This window comes from Sus scrofa, chromosome 7 (genome assembly GCF_000003025.6).
Source record: "Sus scrofa isolate TJ Tabasco breed Duroc chromosome 7, Sscrofa11.1, whole genome shotgun sequence".
In the NCBI taxonomy this organism is placed as follows: domain Eukaryota; kingdom Metazoa; phylum Chordata; class Mammalia; order Artiodactyla; family Suidae; genus Sus; species Sus scrofa.
In genome coordinates, this window is record NC_010449.5 from 117,498,475 (window position 1) to 117,525,267 (window position 26,793).

Sequence of the window (26,793 nt, forward strand, 5' to 3'; positions counted from 1 at the left end):
GCTTTTGGAGTTATAGCCTTGAGGTCTCCACCACTCTAAAAATAAATGGGCCACATCTGGGCTGACAAAATGCTCACATTAGGTTTTGGAAGCAATGTTAGTACTTGGCAACAAGCAGCCTGTGTGTTCCTTCATACCTCAATGAGATCTAAATTTAAAAGAATGTTGTGTCCTCTTCTGACAGCCTTAGAAATTCTTCCTGTAAGGATGGGCTAATGCCCATTTTCCTCAGCAAACTCAAAACCCAAAAGCTTGGCCTCCAGCATGCTCCGGGACTTTTATTTCCAGATACTACCCACGAGCTACCTACCCTTCAAGTCACATTTCCCCGTAACCCGTCAATGCTGAACATCAGGCTGCCAAGGGAACCGGCTCCCCCAGCCACCCCAAGGCTGCCGCAGATCTGTGTTTACTGCCAAGGAAGCAGATGTCCAGACGGCAGTGAAAGAGGAGAGCAGGTGGTGTCTCCAAAACCAGGAATTTCAATTCTAAAACTGCCCTGAGTGGTTTCTGATCTTTCCTCAGCTTCGTAAAATGCCGCTCAGTTTCTCAGGAGCAAAACCAAATTGATTTCCATTTGTAAGGGACCCATGGCTGGAATGAGGAGCTGCATTTAATTTGTTTTATATTCACGTTTGAGGTATTCCCTCTGGGTTCTGAGGTCCCCCCGCCCAAGACCCTTATCTTTCATCTCTCGAGGAGGGCATTGTTTAGGCGAGGCACTCAGGACACAGGAACAACAGTATCCAACACTTAGATGGTACATACTGTGTGTTGGACACGGTTCTAAACACTCTGCACATGTTAACTCACGTAATTCTCATAACACCCTATTATCCGCTCCATGTCATAGAGGAGGAAATTGAAGTACAGAAAAGTTAAGCAACTTCCCCAAGGCCAGCCAGCTTACCCGTCCTGAGCCTGGGCTCACACCCGGGCAATCTAACTTAAAAATGCATATTCTTAGCCACCACATTAGGGAACCACTGACTGAAACCACCCACTATTTTTTGTTTTTGTTTTGTTTTGTTTTTGTCTTTTTGCCTTTTCTAGGGACGCTCCCGCGGCATATGGATGGAGGTTCCCAGGCTAGGGGTCTAATCAGAGCTGTAGACACTGGCCTACACCAGAGCCATAGCAACACCGGATCCAAACTGAGTCTGTGACTACACCACAGCTCACAGCAACGCCAGATCCTTAACCCACTGAGCAAGGCCAGGGACCGAACCCGCAACCTCATGGTTCCTAGTCAGATTTGTCAACCACGGAGCCACGATGGGAACTCCCGAAACCACCCACTTTGGCCAAGCATGAGAATAGCTGCTCGCACAAGAGGTTTCACCACAGCAGGCGGCCCCGAGGAGGAGGAACAAGGTGCTGCCTTGAGGGAATTTGGGAGGGGCCAACAGGAGGGAGGAGATGAGCAATCCCCCCCACCCCAAGGATCCTTGGCGCCGGAATCCATCTTGGCTGAGAGATGCTTGCGTCACAAGGAAGGACCTGGAGTCAGATCGAATATGGCCCAAGCAAGATGACTGGCCAGAGACAAATGGACACTAACCACATTCCCAGAAAAAGTGAGGCTGCGGGCCATGCGGCAGAGCAGTTAGTCCTCCTGGCTTGCCTTATCCTGCGCGTCCTGCCCAGTCGCTCCTTGTGCTTTGTCAGCACATGTGTCTCCTCAGACAGTTCATTTCCAAGTGTCAGATAGGAGCCTCTGCTTGGGCCCAGAGAGGGGTCCCCCTTCCTGCAACAACTATACCAGTGGTTCCCAAACTTGGCTGCACCCTAGAGTCACCGGGCAGCTTCAAAACCACACCTTCGAAAAATGTATTTAATATATTGCATTGTGATTTAATGCGTCTTGGATGAGCCTGGGTTTGAGAGTTTAAAGGATCCTCGGGTAATTCCAATCTACAGACAAGTTTTAAGAACCCCCTGGAGTTCCCGTCGTGGTGCAGTGGTTAAGGAATCCGACTAGGAACCATGAGGTTGCAGGTTCGGTCCCTGCCCTTGCTCAGTGGGTTAACGATCTGGCGTTGCCCTGAGCTGTGGTGTAGGTTGCAGATGCGGTTCAGATCCTGTGTTGCTGTGGCTCTGGCGTACGGATAGCAAAAAGACCAAAAAAAAAAAAAAAAAAAAAAAAAAGAACCCCTACCGTATACTACCCTTCCTCGTTACTCAGCAAATGTTCACTGAGTTTAATTTGTTTGCTCCACGAGGAACTGCCTTCAGGAATAGAAACAAAGAGGAAAAATATATCCAACTTTAGCAGCATCAAATTGCCTTGGAGTGTGAGGAAGTGTGATTCTGGCGGTCTGTGCTAAGAGCATGGGTCTGGAGTCAGACATTCTTGGATGAAAATCTGCATGCAGCGGGGTGTGAGTGGAAAACACTGCTGCCACGTCAGTAAAGAGAGGACGGTGCAGCCCTCAAGCTGCCGCAGCTGCCCCCGCTGGTGAGCCCTGAAGGAACTCGGGACAGAAACGACACAGGAGGAGGTGTGAGCATCCTCGGGGAACTCGGGATGGGAAAACACGCCTTTCTAGCTACCGGCCCCAGAGGCTGAGGGGCATCCAAAGGAATGATTTGAGTGAGCCCGAACTCTTGCATCTTCTCCATGCACAGAAAAGGGCTACATTCCTGAACTTGAGATGTCGGGGTTTCTTTACCTAACAGTCATCTTTGGAAGTTCCAACTACCTTCTCTTAGTTGCAAAAACGCCTGTATGTCCTGGGTCCTACCTTACTTACCCTTTCGAAGCAGTCCCTCAGAGTTGTCCGAGAGGCTTCCAGGCTTGAAATCCTCAGCAAGAAGGGCAGAATAAAACAGAATTCTCAACTTTAAGGTTGTCCGTTTTTTCAGTCGACTAGAGTCAGACTAGGTGCTCACCAACCCCCGTTTCCTACAGGACTACATTACCCAGCTTCCCTTGAAGCTGGGCGAGATCACGTGATAGGACTCCGGCCAATAAGCGGTGAGCAGCGGTCCTCGCTCCTGGGAGGCGGATTCTGAATGGGGAAGTAGAGCCACAGCATGGAAGGAGTCCTGCTCCTCCATCACCACTTAAAAAGCTGCCAAATATTCAGGAGCACTGACTGCACTTGATGTAAATGAGAAATAAACTTATTATTATTATTGTTACTATTTTTGTCTTTTTGCCATTTCTAGGGACGCTCCTGCGGCATATGGAGGTTCCCAGGCTAGGGGTCCAGTCGGAGCTGTAGCCACCGGCCTACGCCAGAGCCACAGCAACACGGGATCCGAGCCGCGTCTGCGACCTACACCACAGCTCACGGCAATGCGGGATCCTTAACCCACCGAGCAAGGCCAGGGATCGAACCCGCAACCTCATGGTTCCTAGTCGGATTCGTTAACCACCGAGCCACGACGGGAACTCCTAAACTTCTTTTTGTTAAGCTGCTGGGATTCAGGGGTTATGTCATTCAAGACTAGTTTCCTAAACTGGTATACTGTGTTTTGGGGTAGCTCGTTTATCCTAAGCCTTTGTGCTGTCATTTGCAGAAGGAAGGCACAAGTAGAAAGGACGTGTGCGGGCCGGGCAGAGCTCAACTGCCCCTCCAGATCCACTCTCCACCCTTCGGGCCTGCTCGACCCGCAAGGCTGAGCCTGAGCGGGGGTTAGTCCCCTGGCTCCCTCTGGTGACTTGGCTCTACCTAAGGGCACAGCTGCTGTCAGGGCACACTCTCGTCAGCTCCGGGTTCTGTGAATCATTCTCCCTTTGTCCCCGCAGGCCTGTGATGGGGCTTAGTGTCGCTTCGGTCTTGTCAGAGACGTGATGGGGAAGGAGGACAGGCCTCCTGTTCCTGTTGCCAAGAAAGCAAAAAAAGTGAGACACCACCACTGATTCACAGACCTGAGGCCCAGGGCAGGCCCAGAGCCAAAGTGCAAAGAGGAATCAAGACTTTCTGTGAGCAAGTCAACCGCTGAGATGCTGGTAGGTCCCCCTTGCCCCTGCCCACCTGTGCTAAGTAAGTCCCTTCCTTACACCTCCCTCAGGGGCACAAATGGCCATCTGCTTTCGGCCAGGACTCTGGCCCATACTGAATGTGAATGCCATTTGTTGAGAGCTGAACAAAACAGGAGTCACATAGGGAGTAACACGTGTTGAATTTAAAATGAGAAGGACCACAACTTTTGTTGTAAGGGTGTGTGCTTGGAGTTCCCTTTGTGGCTCAGCAGTAATGACCTGACTAGTATCCATGAGGAAGCAGGTTCGATCCCTGGCCTTGCTCAGTGGGCTAAGGATCCATCATTGCCGTGAGCTGTGGTGTAGGTCACAGACGCAGTTTGGATCTGGCATTGCTGTGGCTGTGGTGTAGGCCGGCAGCTGCAGCTCTGATTCGACCCCTAGCCTGGGAACCTCCATATGCCACAGGTGTGGCCCTAAAAAGACAAAAGACCAAAAAAAAAAAAAAATTAAGAAGTACTAGGATCATAGGAACACCATTTCCCAAAAGCAGGATTTGACACAGACCTGTTCTTTGCCTCAAAAATATTTCATACAGGCTTTGGGAACATTTCTCAGCAAAAGACAATAGTGTTTAAAGCAAAATCCAAAGAGTGAATATTTTAATTTTCTTCAAGAGTATTCTTCATTTCATAATATTTTTAAATAGTCACACTAACAAGTAAACATTTCCACAAAAAACACTCTTACAGCGTCAGTATCCTTGAAGGATTCACAGCCATAACTACCTCCATTAGGAAACTTGGCAACCATGGTCAACATATACAACGTATGTATTTAATCGTGCTGACATCAATTCAACGTCTAAAATAAGTCAAGACGGATTAACGTAGAGCTGAACTTGGCGCCCCTACCAAATTTCGCAATGAAAAAGCAAACAGTTCCTGTGTGGCAAGTAATATAAACAGTGTAAGACAAATCCAACTAGAAATTGGAAGCTGCCATGTCGTATATACAAAATGCATGTGAAACAGCAAAGCAAACATATTTTTGAAAGAAGGGGCTGCTAGTTTGAGACCCCAACCCCCGCCAGAGCCTTAGAGATGTCACTGAGTCAGCCAACATGACGTTTCAATCTCCTGAAATACATCAGATGGCCCTCTGGAGCCTACGATGGAACACCACGCTTGAAACCAAGGGGCCAACCCTTGTTACGGGAAGTGAAAAGATTTCTCACATCTGTTTGCAAAAACTGCTGACATTTCAAAACATGAACTATTGAGGAGTTCCCATGGAGCTCAGCAGAAACGAATCCAACGAGGAACCATGGGGTTTCGGGTTCACTCCCTGGCCTTGCTCAGTGGGTTAAGGCTCTGGCGTTGCCGTGGGCTGTGGTGTAGGTTGCAGTCGTGGCTCGGATCTGGTGTTGCTGTGGCCCGGCGGCTACGGCTCCGATTAGTCCCCTAGCCTGGGAACCTTCACGTGCCGCGGGTGCAGCCCAAAAAGACAAAAAATAAAACTATTGAAATGCTTTTCTCATCCCCAAAGAAGCCTATCGTGGCATGTGAGAATGCCTTCTCTATCTCTGATCTGCAGACACTACGATGAAAGGAAAATACTTCTCATTACTGGCTGACTTGCCACTGTGTGTATACAGTGTATTCTGTGTGCCTAGCGTGATCCTGAAGATACTGAGATAAAAGTAAACTGGTATTAAAACTCTCACTTATTCTTCTGAAAAGACTGACTAGATCATCCAGTAAACAGAAATTAAGATTTCTTGGTAACGAAAAAAAAAATCTTCTTTCCGGCATTGTCTACACACTATTCACATAACCCTCCTTTTTAACCTAAGATCATAAATTTATATTTGATTTTTTCTATTTGATACCAATTGGTATGCACAGCTGAGGCCTTTGCCTGGTATTTGCAACGGCCCTTACGTTCAAGAAGTTTAAAGAGCTTTATAGACATTTTCTCTAATGTCTTAAGTCGGTCAGAAAGATGTGAAGGAAAGCAGGGAATAAGACTGCTCACCACGGATCAGCAGCCCTGCCACGATCCCCGTGTTCCTTTCATTTATTTATTTACGTATTTGTCTTTTTGCCATTTCTTGGGCCGCTCCCGCGGCATATGGAGAGTCCCAGGCTAGGGGTCTAATCGGAGCGGTAGCGTTGGCCTACGCCAGAGCCACAGCAATGCCGGATCCGAGCCGCGTCTATGACCTACACCACAGCCCACGGCAATGCCGGATCCTTAACCCACTGAGCGAGGCCAGGGATCGAACCCACCGCCTCATGGTTCCTAGTTGGATTCGTTAAACCACTGAGCCACGACGGGAACTCCCCATGTTCCTGACACAGTACATACCCCATGCAGGTGTGCGAAACAGAAGCAAAGTTCAATGATTTCTCTTAAGCCGAGTCACGCAGCTTTTTACATACGCAGACTCTAAATGAATCGTCTAAAAACAATTAATCATGTCTCTCCTCCCTGGTGAGAGCACACATGTGCCCAGGACCGGAATCAACAGCACCCAAGGGAGCTAAGCGCCCCTGAGAGCAAACATGTTGTTTGGGCTGTTTGGAGGCTGAGCAAAGGCACCAAACCGACAGAACAGAGTTTTTAAGGAGATGGTTAAAAAGTAATTCCCTTAAAACCTGGAAATATTAAAATAGCATTTAAAAATGACACATAGCAGGAAGCAGGAAACACTGGTTTTCAGTCTTTTCGCCATTTTAGGTACGTTGCTACTTGGGAAGTTTTTTTTCTTAACGTGAGTTCTGCGCTATACAAATTGGACCCAGATTTGCCCCAAATGAACGTCTACACTCTGATGTCTAGAAAACACATTGCATCCTGTCCGTGCTAAAAGGCAAATGCTGAGCGGACGTTCTTGTAAACTCAGCCATCTGTGGACAGACGGGGAGGGAGACTGGGCATCCGCATCAGCCCTAAGCAAGAGATGTCAGCGTGGCCTCCGAAGCCTCTCAAACATAAGCCGGGCTGTAACGCTGTGAGGTTCTGAAACTCAAGCTTGCTCACCTGGACCCCTGGGCGATACGTCCAGACACAACGCAGCAGCACGTGGACACAGCCTCCTCCACCCTCAAGTCAGCCACAAAGGCACTGGGGCCGTTCAGAAACACATTAACCTAGGAGACCCACGATCTGGAGGAGCCGAGACTACCGTGGGTGTGGTGTGGCCAGAGAGCTCTTCTTCAACAACGCCACCCGTCCAAGGGGTGGGCAGCGGGCACCCCGCTGAGCTCCACCTCCCTCCCCATCATGCACACGTGCACACGTACTCGTTTGAAGACCTCCGCTGGGCTTTGCAGTAAGAAACCCCTTTGTTCAGAGAGGGACACTGAGAGAAGCTGAACGTCTTGGCAAAGTCATCTGCTTGCTCAGTCACACAGCTGGCAACACAAAGATCCTGCCCAACGCTCTTTACTGTGTCATCATGACACAGTAAAAAATTGTAAAGACAGTATGAAAAATTTGAAAAGACAGTATGAAAAAAGACAAAATTAAGAATATTTAACAATGCCCAAGTGTTCAAATATAAGCAGGTCTTCCATGTAAACATCTCGAGGAAAGAGCACCTTCCCTGGTTGAACTGACAATCAACAGACCGTGACACCGAATCTTTCTGAGGCACCAGACGTGGATTCTGTCAAAGCAGGGGCAGCAGGGCAGAGCAGAGAAAGAGCCCCGTGGAGATCACTTCATAGAGAGAGAAGTTTAAGTGGGACTTATAAACCTAATTTGCCAAGACCCAGGTCCACCTACAACCCGGAGTGCAAAGAAGAGGATGCCTATTTCTCCCTATATTTTATCTAACTGAGCTCAAATAATGACTATAGAAAATATGAGACTTTCTATTTTTAAGTTAGAGCAAGTGTTTTTCATTTTGTTTAATCATCACAGATAATATACCCAGCATGTTCCAGTATTAGGGAAAATCCTGGGGTCGACGTGAGAGTGGTTGGCAGGCGTCCGCGAAGCAGGCCGAGGCGTCATGTGGTATCAGCATGGCCGGCGTTCATTCAGGACCGCGTTCCACGGGCCTCCGTCTCACTGGCGCAGAGTAACGCAGTCCTGGGAGGCTTCAACAGGGGGTTTTCTGAGCACTGTCCTTGTAAGTCTTTTAGCAGTAAAAAGGAAACGAAATAAAACTGAATGCCATTTAACATAATTTTATAAATTTTAAATGTTCAGACTTTTGGGTTACATTGTTTTCTTGTTTAGAAAGTTTAGAGAATGAAACTGGTTCAATGGCATCTTCCAACCCCAAACTGAAATGCAGTTCTGAAATGCAAATTCATTCATCTCGGCGACATTCCCCTCGCTTTAGAAAATGAGAAATCACTTCATGAACCTTTAAACAGTGCATGAATACAAAGTCCTAAATTTTCTTTCTGCTAAAGAAAGTCAGAGACTAAGTTCTTGAGAACAGTTTCCCTCTCATTCCTAGGTAATGATTTGCTTGATATTAACCAAAATCAATTTTGAGAAAAGTGTTCCCAAGGATCTTGGAATAAATCCTAGTATTGCATCTACGAATATGTTCTAAGAAAAGCAAAATATTCATGGAAGCATAAAACAATTTCACCTTTAAATAAAAATATTTTATTCATTCCTGACAGGTTATCAAAATGTACACTGTTAACCAAGTAAAAATGGTACTTCGAAATAGCTGACTAGGGCGCATGTGGAGGATTTTTGGTTAATTTCAAAAGCGTAAAAATCACTTCCAATCTCCCTTTCCACACGTTCCCAATAAGCTTACACCATTCCTGCTTAAAACGGAACACAGAAACAATTACATGGGCCCCAGTTCACGAATACACACATTTTTCATTTACACTCAGATAAATGAAAGTTATTACATTTGAGTTACCTTCCTTTGCCAAAAACCTTCAGGCTTACTCTTCTTTGTATTTTGTGTGACTCTGTAAATTACATACGGAATATAGCACATTAATCTACACGCAGCACACACACACACACACCACACACACACACACACACACACACACACAGGATAAAGTGCAACACAACAGAACAAGTCTGTGACATTCAGGTTCTCCAGCTCCCACGGAAGGATTTTCTGAATAAATGGGAGCGACGTTCTCAAGTGCATGAACACTAAACTCGACAGACCAGGTTGTTTTTTCCTCACTGGTATTTATACTGAAAACCCTATTTGCTTTACTTTCCCTGTGGCTTCAGTCTCTCATTTTCAATGAAAGTTTCAGAGCTGTGATTCGTTTTAAACCTGGAGAAAAAGTGACTCCTTGGAGCAACGTAAATAATGCTTTCAAAGGGCACCAATGTTTTTGAGCACTCTGTACTGTCAGAGGAGGTTCTGAACGAGCGCATCTGTAACAAGGTAAATGACAGTCACTTTAACAAAAGCAAGCACTCCACTAACTCGGCAGCAAATGCTTGACAGACTTTGGACACCAGCCACCAAACACTTCTACAGGCAAGTACCACACTAGCCCTAAAATGTCAAAGGGTTCTGGCTGCATGTTGTTTTGATACTAAATCATGTAACTATGAAATGGTTTTGTTCCTGAGATGAGCACAATAAAAGTAAATGAGTTGCCTCCAAAGCTGCCAGTGGGACACCATGCTCCTTATTTCCAGCCTCGTCAGCGTCTCCAAGAACCCCGTCCAAAATGTCAGTCTTCCCCGTGGCGCCACTTCTGGGATTCGTCTTGCCGAACATCTGGTCTCATCTGGTTTCTCATGCCGCCCAAGACGTTCGAGGTGGCTTCTGTGGCAACAATCAGAGGCTTCACCACCGCCGGAGGGATCTGGCGCAGGACCTCGCCCACGGCGCCCGTGACCCCTCTGCTCTCGTGTTCCCGAGCTGCGGTTTCGTAAATGGTCTGAGCCGTGTCTGTGAGTCCCTGGAAGGGCGGGGAGAGAAGCGGTGAGAAAACCCTCTAAATGATCCCGAAATACACACCTCAGGAGAGTTCTTCATGTCAGGTTTGCAGCTAGACAAAACACAAAAACAGAAGCATACTTCTGAGACAACCCAGGATACTTACTTATGATGACTAAAACTCTAAGGGAACGTAAGAGGCAGTTATTACCACCTAAACTTTTGTTGTGACATGACTGTGAGGCAAATGGAGCCAAACTACAAGTTCACAAAGGGAAGCGTACGGAAAAGGTGAGCAAGGCGAGAGGAGCTTTTCTGGCAGTTTTAATCATTCTAGTTAAATCGAACTTAGCAAACAAGGCTGCCTGAATAAACATAATCACTAAAGGAATATAGTAACAGCCCCTTCGACTCAACTGTAACAAGAAAACCTAATTCTACTAAGCTCCAGAAAACAACTTACTTTGTTTTAAATTTCTGGCTATGTACTGGAAAAGATAACTGCGGAACTTCTAATTAAGAAGAGCCTAAATAGGACATTTTATTGGATTAAGCAGAGAATATTCTGAGAACACAGAGCAGGAACATGTTTAATAATTAGAAACAAAGCTTCTGTATAAGTCACCTTTCTTATAACCATATAATATTAAAATAATCATGACTGCTGAGCAGCTAGATACATAAATGCATAGGTCCAGCCAAAGTAGTAAAATTTCACATGTAACTTTCAAATCTCTTTCATCTGTCTAGCAGCTCAAAGTCCCTAAGGGGCCACGAGGCACTGTTCCAGCGTGACCATTCAGTGACGGGCACAGCTCAAGGAACTCAGGGCGCTCCAGGGAAAACCAAGAAACCCTGACCTGACCCCACATCCGGCCATCGCTCTGACAACCTCACGAGAGTGACATTTCTACCCAGCACAGCAGGAAAACACATGTAATATCATTTGAGGGAAAAGGTAGCACAGAGAACTTAAAACTAAAGATAAACGCTATCTTTAAGACTATCTACCAAATAATAACCAGTAAGTAAAACTGTAACTACAATGAAGAAAACGCTTACGCTTTCAGCCTCTGCCCACCCCCCACCCCCCCGCCCCGCAGCTCCTCTCCCTAACCAACAAACAACGACCAGGTACCAGCTTATCCTAACGTGATGATTAACACGTACATGCAAGTAAACTGAAATCTCAGTCCCATCACTGAGCTGCATGACCTTAGACAAGTGCTTTAAATGGGGAATGAGAATACTTGCTTGTCAGAATTAGATGAAAGGAGGCATCTAAAGAGCTTGGCGCAGCGTAGGAGGTGCTAAGTGCTCATTAACTAACGCCTAGATGGCCAGGAATCCCCTCACTGCTACTCCCTGACCACCGCAAAGCAGACCACGTGGAGCAAGGGCTGGCAAACCGCCTCTGCAAAGCGCTGGGCGGGAGGTATTTGCCAGGCGGGAGGTATTTGTGGGCCACATGAATGGAACCTTGGATCCTCCTCTTCTTCCTTTACGCTCCCCCCACCACCCGCCACATTTTTACAATCCTTTAAAACTGGAAAAATCATTCTTAGCTAGAAGGTCCATAGGAAAACAGGCAAAGGCCAGATCTGACCTGCGAGCTATGGCCTGCCAACCCCTGATCCTGGGAAACACCTGCAGTGTTTTCTCTTGATCTCTGGGCTCTCAACTTTTAAAAGGAAAAGAGGCAGTCTTTCCTAAAACACCATTTAGAAACCTCTACTTAGAACACTGACGACACAGGATCCGGACTCCACCTCATCAGGCTCTCTCTTCCACAGCCGTTCATGCTCACCCGGCTCCTTCCGTCTTCACACTGGCAGTTTTAGAGAACTAATCACTAGACCCAAATTCCTGGGTTTCAGTCCAGGCTCTATTACCGACTGACCACGGTCCTCAGTGGGGCTGGGGGGTGGGGATGGGGTCTCCTTGCTGAGCCCATTTCTTCAACTCCAAGTGGGGAAAACCACCTATTTTTAAGGATAACTATACACTGAGCACAAAGTTAAGTGCACAAATACATTTAAATGAGTAGAGATTAAACTAGACAAGCTTTTATTTTTTTCTTTTCAATGGCCACACCTGCATATATGGAAGTTCCCAGGCTAGTGCTTGAATCACAGCTGCAGCTGCAACCTATGCTGCAGCCACAGCAACATCAAATCCCTAACCCATTGAGCGAGGCCGGATCAAACCAGCATCCTCACAGAGACACCACCACGTCCTCAACCTGCTGAGCCACAACAGGAACGCCTAGGCAAACGTTTTGTGAACCGCAAAGGGCTACATATCCAAGCGCTGTTCTATCTGGCGGCCAACTTGCCCCTGCTGTGCCTTAAGCTCAGGATGGTTTTACAAACCTGATTTCTAACATGTCTGCTGATAACCGGCCGATCCTGACGTGTGTAGGAATAGGTCTGACTGGTGATTATCTCTTTAGTCTCCTGACTAAATCTCTTTTTAAAAAAGACACATGACCAGTGGTCTTGCTTTTATTTACCCACTAAAACATGTCTTGGGGGCTCCACATCAGTGGTCTTCCCACCATCTGGGATCACAGAGACTACTTCTGTAGGTAAAAGACTTTTGCCTATCAGAATATGACAGGGGAAAATACCTTTAATGAAATTCTAATACACGAATTATAAGTAAAACGGCAGCAAATTCCATGTCATATGTCCAAAAAAAGATTAAGACAGGGAATGCCCCTGTCAACAGCCATAAAGACCAGGTTCAACAAAATTACAATTTGGTGATGCTTTTATTTTTTTATTTTTTCCCTTTTAGGGCCACACCCACAGCATATGGAGGTTCCCAGGCTAGGGGCCTAATTGGAGCTATAGCTGTGGGCCTACACCACAGCCACAGAAACTTGGGATCTGAGCCACGCCTGCAACCTGCAACACAGCTCATGGCAATGCCAGATCCTTAACCCACTGAGCGAGGCCAGGGATCGAACCCACAACCTCATGGTTCCTAGTCAGATTCGTTTCCACTGCGCCATGACGGGAACTCCAACATGAATATATCTTGAAAGACAAAAGTTATCGAAGGATACATATGGTACTATTCAACTTTTAAAATATAAACAACAGTATTTGCTTATGAATACATACTTGTGTGAAACTATAAAATCATACACAGAAAAAATATGTACCATCTCCAGAAGGTGAGATGGGATCAAGGTTTAAGATTCACCTGAAAGACGGCATCTTTTAAACAAAGCTGAGGAAAATACGACAAAATAAATTAGGTGTGAACTCCACTGGTGAGCTCTCGTGGTGTGCTGCTCTCACGCCCTACTTGCTTCTGTGTGTGAAGAAATCCGTTTTTCCACTAGATCGCCTCTCAGGAGGCGGCCTCCTCTCTTCCTCGGGCAGGTACCTGAGTGCGCCATCGGCAGCAGTTCCCAACCCGCCCCAGGGGTTTCTTCAGAACGAACCAGCGCTCTTAGACGACACCAGGAGAGCACACAGCGTGGCTCTGGCTCGTCCCTCGGTACTCACCTCCTTCACCACGCTGTAGGCCTTGGCCACGCCTTCCCTCAGGTCCACTGGCTGGTGGGCTAGCCGGTGATGAGGGAACCTTCTGACCTTCTTGGGCTCGATGGCAAGGGTACCAGGAGACACCATGTCATAGGCGGTCTCTGCTGCTGCCTGGATCATTTTATCAGAGTGAAAAACGAATCAGAACGAAGCCCGGAGATGAGGCTCCAAGTGTACCTCCTACAGGAGTGAGGAAGAGGAGCAGCAGCTCATGCCCGAAGACAGGCACTTCTGTAGCATTTAAATGCCTGACTTCACAACAAGACCGGTCAAGTGCACATTCATAACCAATATCTGGATTGACCTGATTTTTTCGGTCCCTCCTCTTGTCCTCTGAGAACACTCTCGATGTTACCAGGTTAGACAAGAATGCATGGTCTGTGGACAACTGGATAAGGTTAACTGGAGCTTAATACTTAATATAACAAACCTTAGTGTGACTTCTATTGGATCGGCAATGTCCTCCTTATATTCAACTATGTCTTTTCATGTAAATGTGGTAAAGAAATCCTCAACTAATGTTAATAGTTATAATTTACCTAAAATAGGCAAACAAATGTGACACTATAGTCCGTTGCTTTATTCTACTAATTATTTTTAACACTGGACAGCTAAGCAAAAAATAATAATAAAATAATGATATTATACCAAAATATTCTCAGTATTTTGCATATTTTCACAGTACCACTTTAAAAACAAAAGAATCCATCTGTTTGCAGTGGCTCTTCCGCTTTGTGCAGATGAAGGTGGCTGTGGAAAGATACCTGTATGGTCTGAACCATCCTGTTGGTGAGTTCCAGAGCAGCCATCGCAGTTGAGGTGCCAAAAGAGGCAGCGCCTCTCTGAAATCCTCTGACGATGCGGCCATCCTTCCGGTACTGCTCAATTGGTAACCAGACCAAGTCCTTCAGGCCTTGGACTAGGACAAAAGGCAACACACGGGCATCAGGAGCAGTGCTGGAGCTCAGGGCTCTGCTGTCATTCTAACCCTGGGGTTTTTAACCCTCAAATGGGAGGCAAAATATTGCGTGCGACTAACACGGAGGGCTTCTAGAAGATGGCCCTCACGTTGACTCTCAAAGGTACCCACTACCCCGAAAGGGTTAAGAATCACTCACCAGGCAAAACAAATTATCTTCTAATTAAAAAAAGAAAACTCACCTAATTGTACCAGGGAATGCATAGGCCCAACACCTCCCAAGATTCCTGGTAGCTGGTTCTTCTTAATGTCAGTAAGCCATTCGGTGATCGCATATGCGAACAGTTTGTCAACACCTAGCAAACTAGAGCAAATGACTATTAGAATATAGGAAGGAGAATGAAATTTAGAGGTTTATGTAAGTTTGGGGGATTTCTTTGCTTAAGACAAAAGAAAACAGACAAATTACAAGGACAAAACTTAGTGGATTTTCAATTTAAATATATACATACGTGTGTGTATATGTGTGTACATATAATATATGCATGTATATTACATGTAATATAATGTGTTTTTATACATACATACATATATGTATATACACACACACACATATATAATGCGACCCAACTGTAATGGTAATAATTTCTACAAGGCTTAGATAATAATATACACAAGTGTGTTTTTCCACTGTTCTTACTTCTTCAATATCTAAAGCTTTGGCACAGGATTAACTCAATGTCTATAAACAGCTACTAAGGACCAGGCTTTTCACTAACTGAGCTAATTTATAACTTTGGGAAATAATTTAAAAACATTCCTAACTATACCTGTTTTTTAAAAAATTATCCTCTCTCAAATTACCTCTATACCTTCAGAATAAAAATTAGCCCCTAACCAGTAAAAATCCTCCAAAACTGAGCTCTCTACAAGTAATACTGTGAAATAATTAAATTATATATGCTGGGAGTTTCATTGTGGCTCAGTGGTAATGAACCCAACTAGTATCCGGGAGGATGTGGGTTCGATCCCTGGCCTCGCTCAGTGGGTTAAGTATCCCAGATTGCCATGAGCTATGGTGTAGGTCACAGATGCAGCTCAGAACCTGCATTACTGTGGCTGTGGTGTAGGTCAGCAACTGTAGCTCCAATTCGACCCCTAGCCTGGGAACTTCCATATGCCATATGTGCAGCCCCTTTAAAAAAAAAAAAAAAAATTATATATGCTTAACTAAGAAAACTTAATTTTTAATTTATGGTAAATTAACTTAGAAACTATATCTTAGAGTCTCATATAATAAATCAACTCACCCATGCCGATAGAAAAGTCTCTTCAGCTTTAGTTCAGAGCAGTTTAACTGGGCCAGACCAATCAAAATCCCAGCTAATGTACCCTTCAAAATTAAAAAAAAAAAAAGGGCCAAAATAATCTGTTAATTGAGATACTCAACAGTTAAAACAGTTGTTATCTGAGTCAAAGCAATATTCGCTAATGAAGCTAAAACACTTAAAATATTTACAGCAAAAAAACATGTATTTTATATGACCCAATTTATACTAAATTGTATGAATGGATTCTTAAGAAAATTATATTTAATTTACTTTGAAAACAGAATTAAATCTTAAAATGTTGCATTTCATTTCAAAATATGAACTATGATGGAAAAACTTTTTAAAAATTGCACCCACGAGAAAAACAAATGAGATAATTTTGCAGAGTATATTTGTACAAGATTTCCAGACCTGATCCATTGATACGTGTTTGCCATGATAATCAAGTCGAATGGGAACTTCTGATGTGAATCTAAATTCTCTGAAGATGAAGAAAGGAGGGGAGTTATTTACAACCAAATTTACTAATAGCTGAAATTAGATATAAATTAACTTGTTCAGTTGGAGAATAAAAACAAAACCACAAAATGAAGAATGGGACCACACTAAGGCCTAAGTAAAAGAGTGTCTTTTAGCTCTGCCTTTTTTAGGCAATATAACAACTAAACCGACGTTATAAATTTTGTTGATTTTGTTATATTTAAACTTTCTCACAAAAACCTTTTCCTAGCTCACTAAACAATGTTTATCTTGGAGAAATTTATTCTGGCAGATATTCCGTTCATACAGAGAACAAGTTAATAAAATAACCTTCAAGATTAAAGCAAATAATATAATCATTAACAAGAAGTAAAAAAAAAAAAAGAGCTAAGGTATTTATTTTAGTTCTCTGATGAAGATGAAACAGAAAGACCCAGAAGACCCAGAGAGGAACCTTAGTTCTATCAGTTAGAGGGCGGCAGTCATGGCAAGTAACTTAAGTTCTGAGCCCAAAGGTCTTCCTCAGTAAATATTTATTTTTAAAATTTATTTATTTATTTATTTTGCGTTTTAGGGCTGCACCTGCAGCATTGAACGTTCCCAGGCTAGGGGTCAAATTGGAGCTGCAGCTGCCGGCCTACACCACAGTGAGCTGTGTTTGCGACCTACACCACAGCTCACAGCAGCACTGGATCCTTAACCCACTAAACGAGGGCAGGGATCAAACCCACATCTTCACGGATACTAGTCAGGTTCGTTACCACTGACCCAAAATGGGAACTCCCATCAGTAACTTTTTAAATACCACCTACATTTGTGAATTTTAGTGAACATTCTTGAAATTAATGCTTGCAAGTAGGATATTAACACACAAATGTTAGAAATTCTGAATGAAATTATAATTAGACACTAATGGTATACATCAAACAAAAGCAGTTAGCTTCTAAAAGCTGAACTGCAAACTGAAACTTGAAACACATTTTTACTACAAAATTAACATCAGCAGTTATATCCTAAGGCATCTCACAAAAGTCCACTTAACATACAGTAAGAGGGAAATGCTATATTTGTATCAATCACCACAAGACGCCTAGGAACTCAGGGTATCCCCGCCCTTCTCAACATGCTTCTGCATTTCATTCTCCTGGCAAGAGCCCCTTGACACCTGCCTCCTCCTTCCTCACGCTTTTCCTCCAGGGTATATAACAAGCCAAATCATGTCTCTTTATTATCTGTAAGCTCAATTAAGTAGGGATTTTTCTCTACTTTGTTCATTGTACCTAGATCAAAATCTGACATTCATGTAATAAGTGTTCAGTAAATGTGTGTGGAATGAATAAATGTCTGGGGAGAAGGGACTCTTACACCACTACTAGAAACTTGCTGGATTTGGGGTTAAGAAGATCTGTTGTCTAGTCCTGGCTTGGCCACTCACTAATTATGTGGCCTTGAGCAAGTCAGCTTTCCCGTCTGGGCACTAACTTCCTCATCTGTAAAGTACGTAATCTGAACGCTCTCTCCAATTACCACCGCAGGGTCCCTGGCCCTCTGGAGCTTTAACAGTTGAAACAGAACTCCACAAGCTGTTTTAAGTAGTCTAATGAAAAAAAAAAACAAAGATTTACTTAAGTCAGCGAGGCCACACAAACTGACTAAAAAGTGCCCAATTTCTGTGCCTTCAGGCCAGAACTGTTAACAATTCAATTTTTTTTTTATACTGGTTACCCAGTGTTTACAAAAAACAAACTGGCTGTTTACATATCATTAATATTAAATAAGAATTTGAATTATTACAATTTTGGGGGGAGTAAAAATGTTAAATTAAAAAAAATCAGGGGGAGTTCCCATTGTGGCTCAGTGAAAATAAATCTGACTAGTATCCATGAGGATGCAGGTTCGATCCTTGGCCTTGCTCAGTGGGTTAAGGATCCAGCATTGCTGTGAGCTGCGGTGTAGGTAGCAAACACGGCTCGGATGTGGCATTGCTGGGGCTGTGGTGTAGGCTGGCAGCTATAGCTCTGATTGGACCCCTAGCCTGGGAACCTCCATAAACCATGGATGCAGCCCTAAAAAGACAAAAAAAAAATCAGCGTAGGAAAATAAGAAAAGCGGTGGCTCTTCTCTTGCAGTAGAAAAGTTTAGAACCACCTGAGAGCCTCTTACCCAGGATCTTTCCAATTCTCATATTCTACTATATTTTCTATTTTCATCAATATGCAAGATAATTACAATATGAAAACACTTTAAAGTAGTTATACTGCCTACTCTGGGTCATACCTAAAGTCTAACCTCAGAACTCACAGAGAAAGACAGGATTTGGGGACCCCTGCTGTCAGTGAGAGAGCAGTAGAGAAAACCAGGGGAGGGAACGAACTGTCTGTCACAACACTGTCTCCTTCCAACAGAGCCGGGCTCCATCCCTACTCTCCAGGGCTGGGAAGGAAAGACGACGAGAAGAGCGAACGGCCTGGAAATGAGGGATGAGCTCCACCGCGCAGCCAGCTGGCAAGGGCCTGGGCTGTGGTCACAGCAGCCGGCAGCAGCACAGGGCCTGAGCTTCCTGACAGCGCCAGCTCAGCCAGAGCGGAGGGCGCGGAAGGCAGGACAGGGATGGGGGGAGAAATGAGGCAGAGAATTCCCATGAGGGACAGTGGAGGCTGCCGAAGCTGAGGTGTGGGAAGGCAGGAGGAGGAAGGCAGCATCGTGCTGGAGGAGACACAAACAGGCCACGGGGTGACTGGGAAGAGAGGGACAGGTGGAAAAGAGAAGGAAGAAGCTAGGAGGACGCGGAAATCCCTGCTACAGAATCAACAGGACGATGAGTCCTGAGCCCGGGTTACTGTGTGTAAACGAGAGGGGCAAGCAGGTGGGGCCCACAGCGCCCTGCGGATTACCTGTCAGTGCAGAGAAAAGCTGATGTAACCTCATGAGTTCCGGCACATGAACACAGGAAAGAACAACCTTCAAGACCCAAAGATAACTTCATTTGTTATCAAAGCTAAAGGACTTACCTAAAAAACACCGGCTGATCACTAAACGATGCTTCTTCAGCTGAGAAGGTCTCTTCTTCCCCATTGACCACTTGCACGGAGGTGGCACTGTCATTTTGGGGAGGTTGCTTTGGCCCAGGGAAAGAAATGACTAGATTTGGCTCCTTCGAGGTGCTTAAATGTCTTGGCAAACTGCAGGTGACATCAGCTCCAGGAGACTTTTTAACTAAAAATGTAATGTGCACATTTGAAAAATTAGATACGCTCCTTTAAAGCAAACACACATATAGTACATCAATCTACATTTAACTTCTTTTGCTACATTTCATTTAATAAATACAACCATTGCTGACAGAAATCTTTCACCTTTCAAATCATTTCAGGAGTCCCCCTTATCTTCAGGTTCACTTCCCTAGGTCAACTTTAGTCCAAAAGTATGAATCAGAAAATTCCAGAAATAAGCAATTTGTAAATCTGAAACTGCACATCACTCTGAGTAGCATAATGAACCGTCACATTTATCCCACCGGAATGGGAGTCATCCCTTTGTCTGGCATATCCCACCCGTGGCTCACTGAGTGGCAGTCTCGGTTATCAGACCAACTGGTGTGTATCGCAGTGCTGGTGTTAAGTAACCCTTATTTGATTAATAATGGCCCCAAAGCACCAGAACAGTGAACAATTGAGATACACCAAAGGGAAGCCATAACATGTTTCCTTTAAGTGAAAAGGTGAAAACTCCTGATTTAACAAGGGAAAAAAAAATCATATGCTCAAGCTGCTAAGATCAACAGTAAGAACACATCTGCAAAACTGCAAAAGGAAAAAGAAATTCATGTTCATGTTGTTGTTGTACCTGAAACTGCAAAAGTTACAGCCACAGGGCACGATGAGTGCTGTGTTAAGACGGAAAAAGCACTAAATTTGTATAAGACATTTTAAGAGAGAGAAAGCATGAGAGCACATTCATGTAACGTTTACTATATAGTATAATGAATACTATATATAGTATACTGTTCAGTATAAAATAATTGTTCTATTTTGTTATTAGGTATTATTGTTAATTTCCTATTGTGCCCAACTTATAAATTAAACTTTATCACAGGCATGTATGCATAGAAAAAATTGACTATATTTAGGGTTTGGTACTATGGGCAGTTTCAGGCATCCCCTAGCAGGCTTGGAACATATCTCCTGACGACAAAGTGGGACTACAGTACTTTTACAGAAACCACATTTGCACAATTTAACACAGAACATATTTATATGAATGAGAATAAATATTTTAAGCACATTCTCAGAAAGGCCTCATAACAATCAAAGTCAATCCAAGTACTTCCTATAGATTTTTTCAAACTATACATATTTAATACCTTCAGGATCTGGAGCCATGAGAATCTCTACTTCTGTAGAAAGACTTGTGAAGAAATCCTTCAGGAAGAACAAGGCATCCTAAAATTAATTAAGAGATGTTATTGTAATTAAAATGGTTTTTTTTAAAAAGGTGCATCTATTTCTAAAACCATGAAACAAAGTATCTTAAATTCTCACATTCTGCTCATTGTTCATACACAGCTAAAATTTATTCGGTGCCTACTCTGTGCCAGGCATTGCTCCTAACTTTTCTCTCTCTCTCACAAACAAACGCACACATACACTCTTGTTCATTCTCATACTGAGAAAATTAATTTATAGATGCAAAAATTAAGACACAAGTAAGTTAGAAATTAAATGGTTATTTCTAAATCAAAGTACATTTTAGTTTTCTTAGAAATACAGCAGTCTCGGGGGAGAAGATTAAGATGGCGGAATAGAAGGACTGGAGCTCAACTTCTCTCCTAAAAACAACAAAATTCACAACTAAAAGCTGAGCAATCTCCACCCAAATGGACTGGAAACCTTAAAAAAGACACCCTACTCCAGAAGAAAAAGAGGAGGCCACATCCAGAGGTAGGACGGGCGATTTCACGATATAAACAACCCCAGCCCTCCCGGGTGGGAAGCTCCACAGACTGGAAACTAACTGGTTCACAGAGATGCACCTACAGGAGGGAGAGTTCTGAGCCCCACATCAAACCCTCATGTGCGGGGACCTGGCACTGGGAGAAAGAGCCCCTGGAGCATCTGGCATTGAAGGCCAGTGGGGCTTGTGTGCAGGAGCTCTGAGGACTGGGGGAAACGGAGACCCCATTCTTAAAAGGTGCACACGGACTTTCACGTGCACTGGGTCCCAGGGCAGAGCAAGGTCTCCATAGGAATCTGGGTCAAACCTGACTGCAGTTCTTGGAGGACATCCTGGGAAAACAGGGCTGAATGTGGCTTGTTGTGAGGGACGGACATTGAAGGCAAAGCTCTCGGGAATATTCAGCAGCTGCCTTTCTCTGGAGGGGGCCATTTTGGGAAAATCTGGCCCCACCCATCAGTCCACCTGAGAAGCCCCAGGGCAAACAACAACCCAGGTGGGATCACAGCCCCGCCCCTCAGTAAACTCTCGCTCCCTAAAGACCCCTCAGGCACAGAGCTGCCTCTAATCCCATCCAGAGGCTAAGCCCCACCCACCAGAGGGATTAGAAATGGCTCCACCTGCCAGTGGGCAGGCATCAGCCTCTCCCATCAGGAAGCCTACAGCAAGCCCCCATACCGACTTCAGCCACAAGGGGGGCAGACACCACAAGTAAGAGAGGCTATGACCCTATTAGCTGTAAAAAGGTCACCACGCCAAAAACCTAGAAAAATGAAAAGACAGAGAACAATAACTCAGATGAGGGAGAAAGGAAAAACCCCAGAAAATCAGCTAAGCGAGGAGGAGATTCTTAGCCTCCAGGAAAAACACTTTAGATTGTTGATGCTGAAGATGATGCTAGACATTGGAAATAAACTGGAGGCAAAGATGGATAACTTACAGGAAACACTGAGCAAAGAGATACAAGACATAAAACTTAAACAAGAAGAGATGCAAAATACAATAACTGAAATAAAAAATTCACTAGAGGCAACTAACAGCAGAATACAGGAGGCAGAAGAACAAATAAGCAAGGTGGAGGACAGATTAGTAGAAATTACGGATGCAGAACAGAAAAGAGAAAAAAGATTGAAAACAAATAAAGAGAGTATCAGAGAACTCTGGGACAATGTTAAGAGCACCAACATCCATATTATAGGGGTGCCAGAAGGAGAAGAGGGAGAGAAGGGGACAGAAAAAATATTCCAAGAGATAATAGCTGAAAACTTCCCTAACACGGGGAAGGAATCACTCACTCAAATCCAGGAAGCACAATAAGTACCATATAAAATAAACCCAAGGAGGAATACACTGAGACACATATTAATCAAACTAACCAAAATTAAAGACGGAGAAAATCTTGAAAGCAGCTAGGGAAAAGAAACAAGTAACATACAAGGGAACCCCGATAAGGTTATTGGCAGATTTTTCAATAGAAACTCTGCAGGGCAGAAGGGAGTGGCATGATATACTTAACGTGATGAAAGGAAAAAACCTCCAACCAAGATTACTTTACCCAGCAAGGCTCCCTTCAGATTTGAAGGAGAAATCAAAACCTTCACAGATAAGCAAAAGTTGAGAGAATTCAGCAACACTTAACCAGCTTTACAACAAACACTAAAGGAACTTCTCTCGGCAGAAAAGAAAAGACAGCAACAGGAAACAAAAATTCCCCAAATGACAAGGCTCACCAGTAAAGGTATATATACAGTAAAGATACGAAATCATCCACGCACGATTATACCACCAAAATCAGAAATCATGAGAAGAGGTGGGTACAAATACAGGACACTAGAGATGAACTAGCAATTAAGAGAACAACAACTTAAAACAATCTCATATACATATAGACTCATATCAAAATTTCAGAATAACTACAAACCAAAAATCTACAATTGATACACAAACAAGGAATCTCTGAAGAAGAAATATATCTCATAGTAAATAAGTGCATAATCCACCATGAATGGGGTCATTTGACATCATTCCTGGGATGCTGAAGTCTTCTTAGATCTGATTCGGATTTCCTCTTCATCAAAGAATTTATGATAATTATAATTAAATAATGCAACTGTACAATTAAATAATACAGTTCTCCAATTGTACCATTTCTCTCCATGGTATAATGTAAGGTCTATGATGTCTTGTAGATCACATCACCTAGAATGGTGTAATGCCTATACTGAAGAATCAATAAGATGTAACAAATTGTGAGGACATGTTTATATAGTTACACTGTTTTTTAACCAATTTATGCATTTTATATTTTACTAATTTTCAGAGAGTGTATTATTTCTGTTATTCTTACCAGTTATTCTTTGTATTATGCTATATAAAACATTTAATGATATATAAGGCTTTCTTCTTTATAAATTTTAGTTGCACAATATACACAATTTTAATATAATGCTAATTTTTAAAGAAAAATTGAAATGTAATAGATAATACTAAATAGTAAAGATGAAAGCCATACAAAATGGGATAAAGTATAGAATAAATTTCCTATTTGTCTCAGCATATTTTCCATTCCACTTCTCCAGAGTGAGTCACTTAGTCTGTTTCTTAAGATCCATGGTGTAATAATCTGTGTGAATGTAATTGTGTTTAAATATATGTATTTTATTCTGTACAAAAAAATTAAAATTAAATTTAAAAAAATAAAGTGACGCAGGCATATAAAAAAAAGAAATATATCAGTCTCATTCGGCTTTAGTTCTCTCTCTGAATTGGTAATGATAACATTACTCACAGTAAAAATAGCAGCTAGCATGTACTGGACACTAGGATGTGCCTTAAACGTTCTCAGTGTCTTACTTCTGCTTTCACCACTATGTTATATCGCCTTAACACATTGTCTTCCTTGAACATGATATTCAAAATAAAAGTTAAATAAAATAAAATCACCCTTTCAGTGCGGTCTTTTGTGAAATGGATCTGTTCTGATGTGTATGCAAGACATATCTGCCCATTATTAGCAGCTCCACTAGGCTTACCTCATTCAAACCAACAAATCCATTTTGAGAATTTGAATGTTAAATACCTGAACCTATTCTTTCTTATTCTTCCCTTCCAGTTGAAAAATCCTACATTAATATAAAACATTAACATTGCACCAAAACGCAACGCGAAGGTGAATTATATATGTGGTGGCAACCAAAGTCTGACTGCTAATTCCAGTCAGGTGATCTACCCCTGGTCACATTTCTCAGCAGGATAAATGATGGAAGTTAAAAACTTATTTCTCTAGAGCGCTTATCCTACCCAATGACCTCACATCTCATCTCACAACCTGAATTAGGCCCTCGATGCCTTTACAGAAATTCCTAATTTTACATTCCTTAAGACACAGCTTGAGTGTCACCTCCTCCAGAAAGCCCTTCCTGATCACCCCTCATCTTCTGAACGCCCAGCCTGGCTTAGGAGCCCTCTTCCTGGGGGACATATCTTTTTGCCGGTCTGTATCACAGGGAGTTAAAATCATCTGCTTTACATCAGTTTCCCAACTACACAGAGACCTCTGAGGAGGGGATGTTTATTCATCTGCGTATTCCTAGTATAGAACTGGAACGAGGCTGGTGCTTAGCAAATGATTTGGAATGAACATATTTCCCTACGCAGATTTCCAGGCACTACCATACTAAAATGATCACCAGACCAGGAAAGTCAGGAAATGTGGCCCTTCGGATCTCGGATCTCAAACTGCCTAGTTACACGAGCTCCACCACCTACTCACCTCACGACTGGGAAAACACCCACCTGCCTCGAGTCCTGCCTGCCCTACGGGTACACTGAGTTTAGGAAGCAACTATGCCAAATTTCAACAGCAATGCGGCTTTTTGAAAACATGGGAAAACAATATGTTGCTTTCATACTGTCTTTGAAAGAGTCAGTCAGTGATAAGCTTGGTAAGAAAAATGTTACTGGAAGCATTATCATTCATCAGCTGATTTGTTTTCAACAGAAAAACTGAGGGACGCAAATATCTGGCTTTCTATTCAGATGCCACTTGGCATGGCATGTCGATCTTCGAAGACGCAAATTAGAAAGGACTTTTACGTACACATTTACGTCAGGAAAGGCGTATACATTTGCTTCCCCGGGTCTCATATCCTGGGGAGTTATTTCTCATTCCTCCTCAGTTTAGTCATCACATTTATCTCCCTGATTATTTTTGCTAAGATTACTATTAAAATCTCCATTTAAAACCATAATGCTTTATAGTTACAAAGAACAAATTAAGCTCCGTGTAAAGAAAAGGTCTACTAAAGAAAATTGGGGAGTTCTCCTCGTGGCGCAGTGGTTAAGGAATCCGACTAGGAACCATGAGGTTGCGGGTTCCATCCCTGGCCTCGCTCAGTGGGTTAAGGATCCGGCGTTGCCATGAGCTGTGGTGTAGGTCGCAGAGGCGGCTCAGATCCTGCATTGCTGTGGCTCTGGTGTAGGCCGGAGGCTACAACTCCGATTAGACCCCTAGCCTGGGAACCTCCCTATGCCACAGGAGTGGCCCCAGAAAAGGCAAAAAGACAAAAAAAAAGAAAGAAAAAAAGAAAGAAAATTGGGCTTGCTAAGTTGGGTAAAGTCATGACACAAAGATAAATCTTGCTGAAATTCTTGCTCCCACTGGTGATTTTCACAGATCACATTTCCCATAAATACGTGATCGTATTGCTTCTGGGACAAGATGGATAAATAAAATTAAAACGTGGGTTTCCAAAGAGAGTCCTCTTATAATGAGAAAACATAAGTCCAAACTACTCACTGGCAAGTCTGACCCAGCTCAGAAGCGTCAGATATTAAGCACAAAGTTGTGCTAAACTGTACTTCACAATACATTTTATCTGATATGCCTACATTCTGTTTATAAACATTTAAAAGTACTCCTGATATATCTGTTACTCAAATAATTAATCATTATTCAATCGATACTATTTAATCAAACATATAATACCACCCTATACTATAATCCTATTAATACCACTCGTTTTCTAGTTTTATGTGCTCCAGTTAATATGAATAACAACTAACACTTTTGACCTTTAACACTGAGTGCCAGGCAGCAAGCAAAAAGTTTTACATACATTGCTCTCAGTCCTCATTTTTTTAAAAATGATGTTACGTGCACTATTATCAGTTAAGAAACTGAAGCTTGGAGCAGTGAAGTTACTCACCCAAAGCCAAAGTAAAAGGGAACGGAACTGAAAGCCCAAGCCTGACTCCAAACCCACGCGCCTTGCTACACTGCACCACAACACAACATCATGGCTTCATATAACTTAAACAAAGTTCGTAAAAGAGGCACCAACAATGTTTTAAATAGCTCTCTGGTCAAAGAAAAAACCCAGAATAATTTAAGGGATGCTGCTAGAATACAGGGAAGGGGATTTCTTTATCTCTTTCCATAATCCTCTGTTGTTTGTGATCTGCTATGTGCCAATTTACTAATTTGGTCATTTGCCCAGGGTAGAAGGAATTGTTTTTCAGGCGCTGTGATTACAATTTCCTATATATTTCAATAAAATATAACAGAGATCCTCTAATACTCTGAAACCACCTGGATATCTGCCTTAGGAGTATGTATGTAAAGATGAGAGAAAATGAGAGGCAGGTATGAGGTGCTATGTCACACAGACCAAGAGTGGGAGACTAGAGGCTAACACCTAACAACCTTTACCCACTAGCAGTTC

The 26,793-nt window shown here is 43.3% G+C and overlaps 1 protein-coding gene across 5 annotated transcripts in view; it reads right to left on the reverse strand.

Annotated features, from left to right (window-relative positions):
* ATG2B (autophagy related 2B) overlaps positions 7,824 to 26,793 on the reverse strand; it is an 80,354-nt gene continuing 61,384 nt past the window's right edge. For 2 of the 5 annotated variants that reach the window (XM_013978411.2, XM_021098164.1), the window contains exons 35-42: positions 20,481 to 20,559; positions 19,129 to 19,333; positions 16,049 to 16,118; positions 15,617 to 15,699; positions 14,549 to 14,670; positions 14,152 to 14,306; positions 13,349 to 13,498; positions 8,540 to 9,852 (exon numbers count right to left, since the gene is read on the reverse strand). In XM_013978411.2, the coding sequence (XP_013833865.2) occupies positions 9,622 to 9,852; positions 13,349 to 13,498; positions 14,152 to 14,306; positions 14,549 to 14,670; positions 15,617 to 15,699; positions 16,049 to 16,118; positions 19,129 to 19,333; positions 20,481 to 20,559 (1,095 nt within the window). In that variant the 3' untranslated portion in view covers positions 8,540 to 9,621. 5 annotated transcript variants of the gene reach the window in all.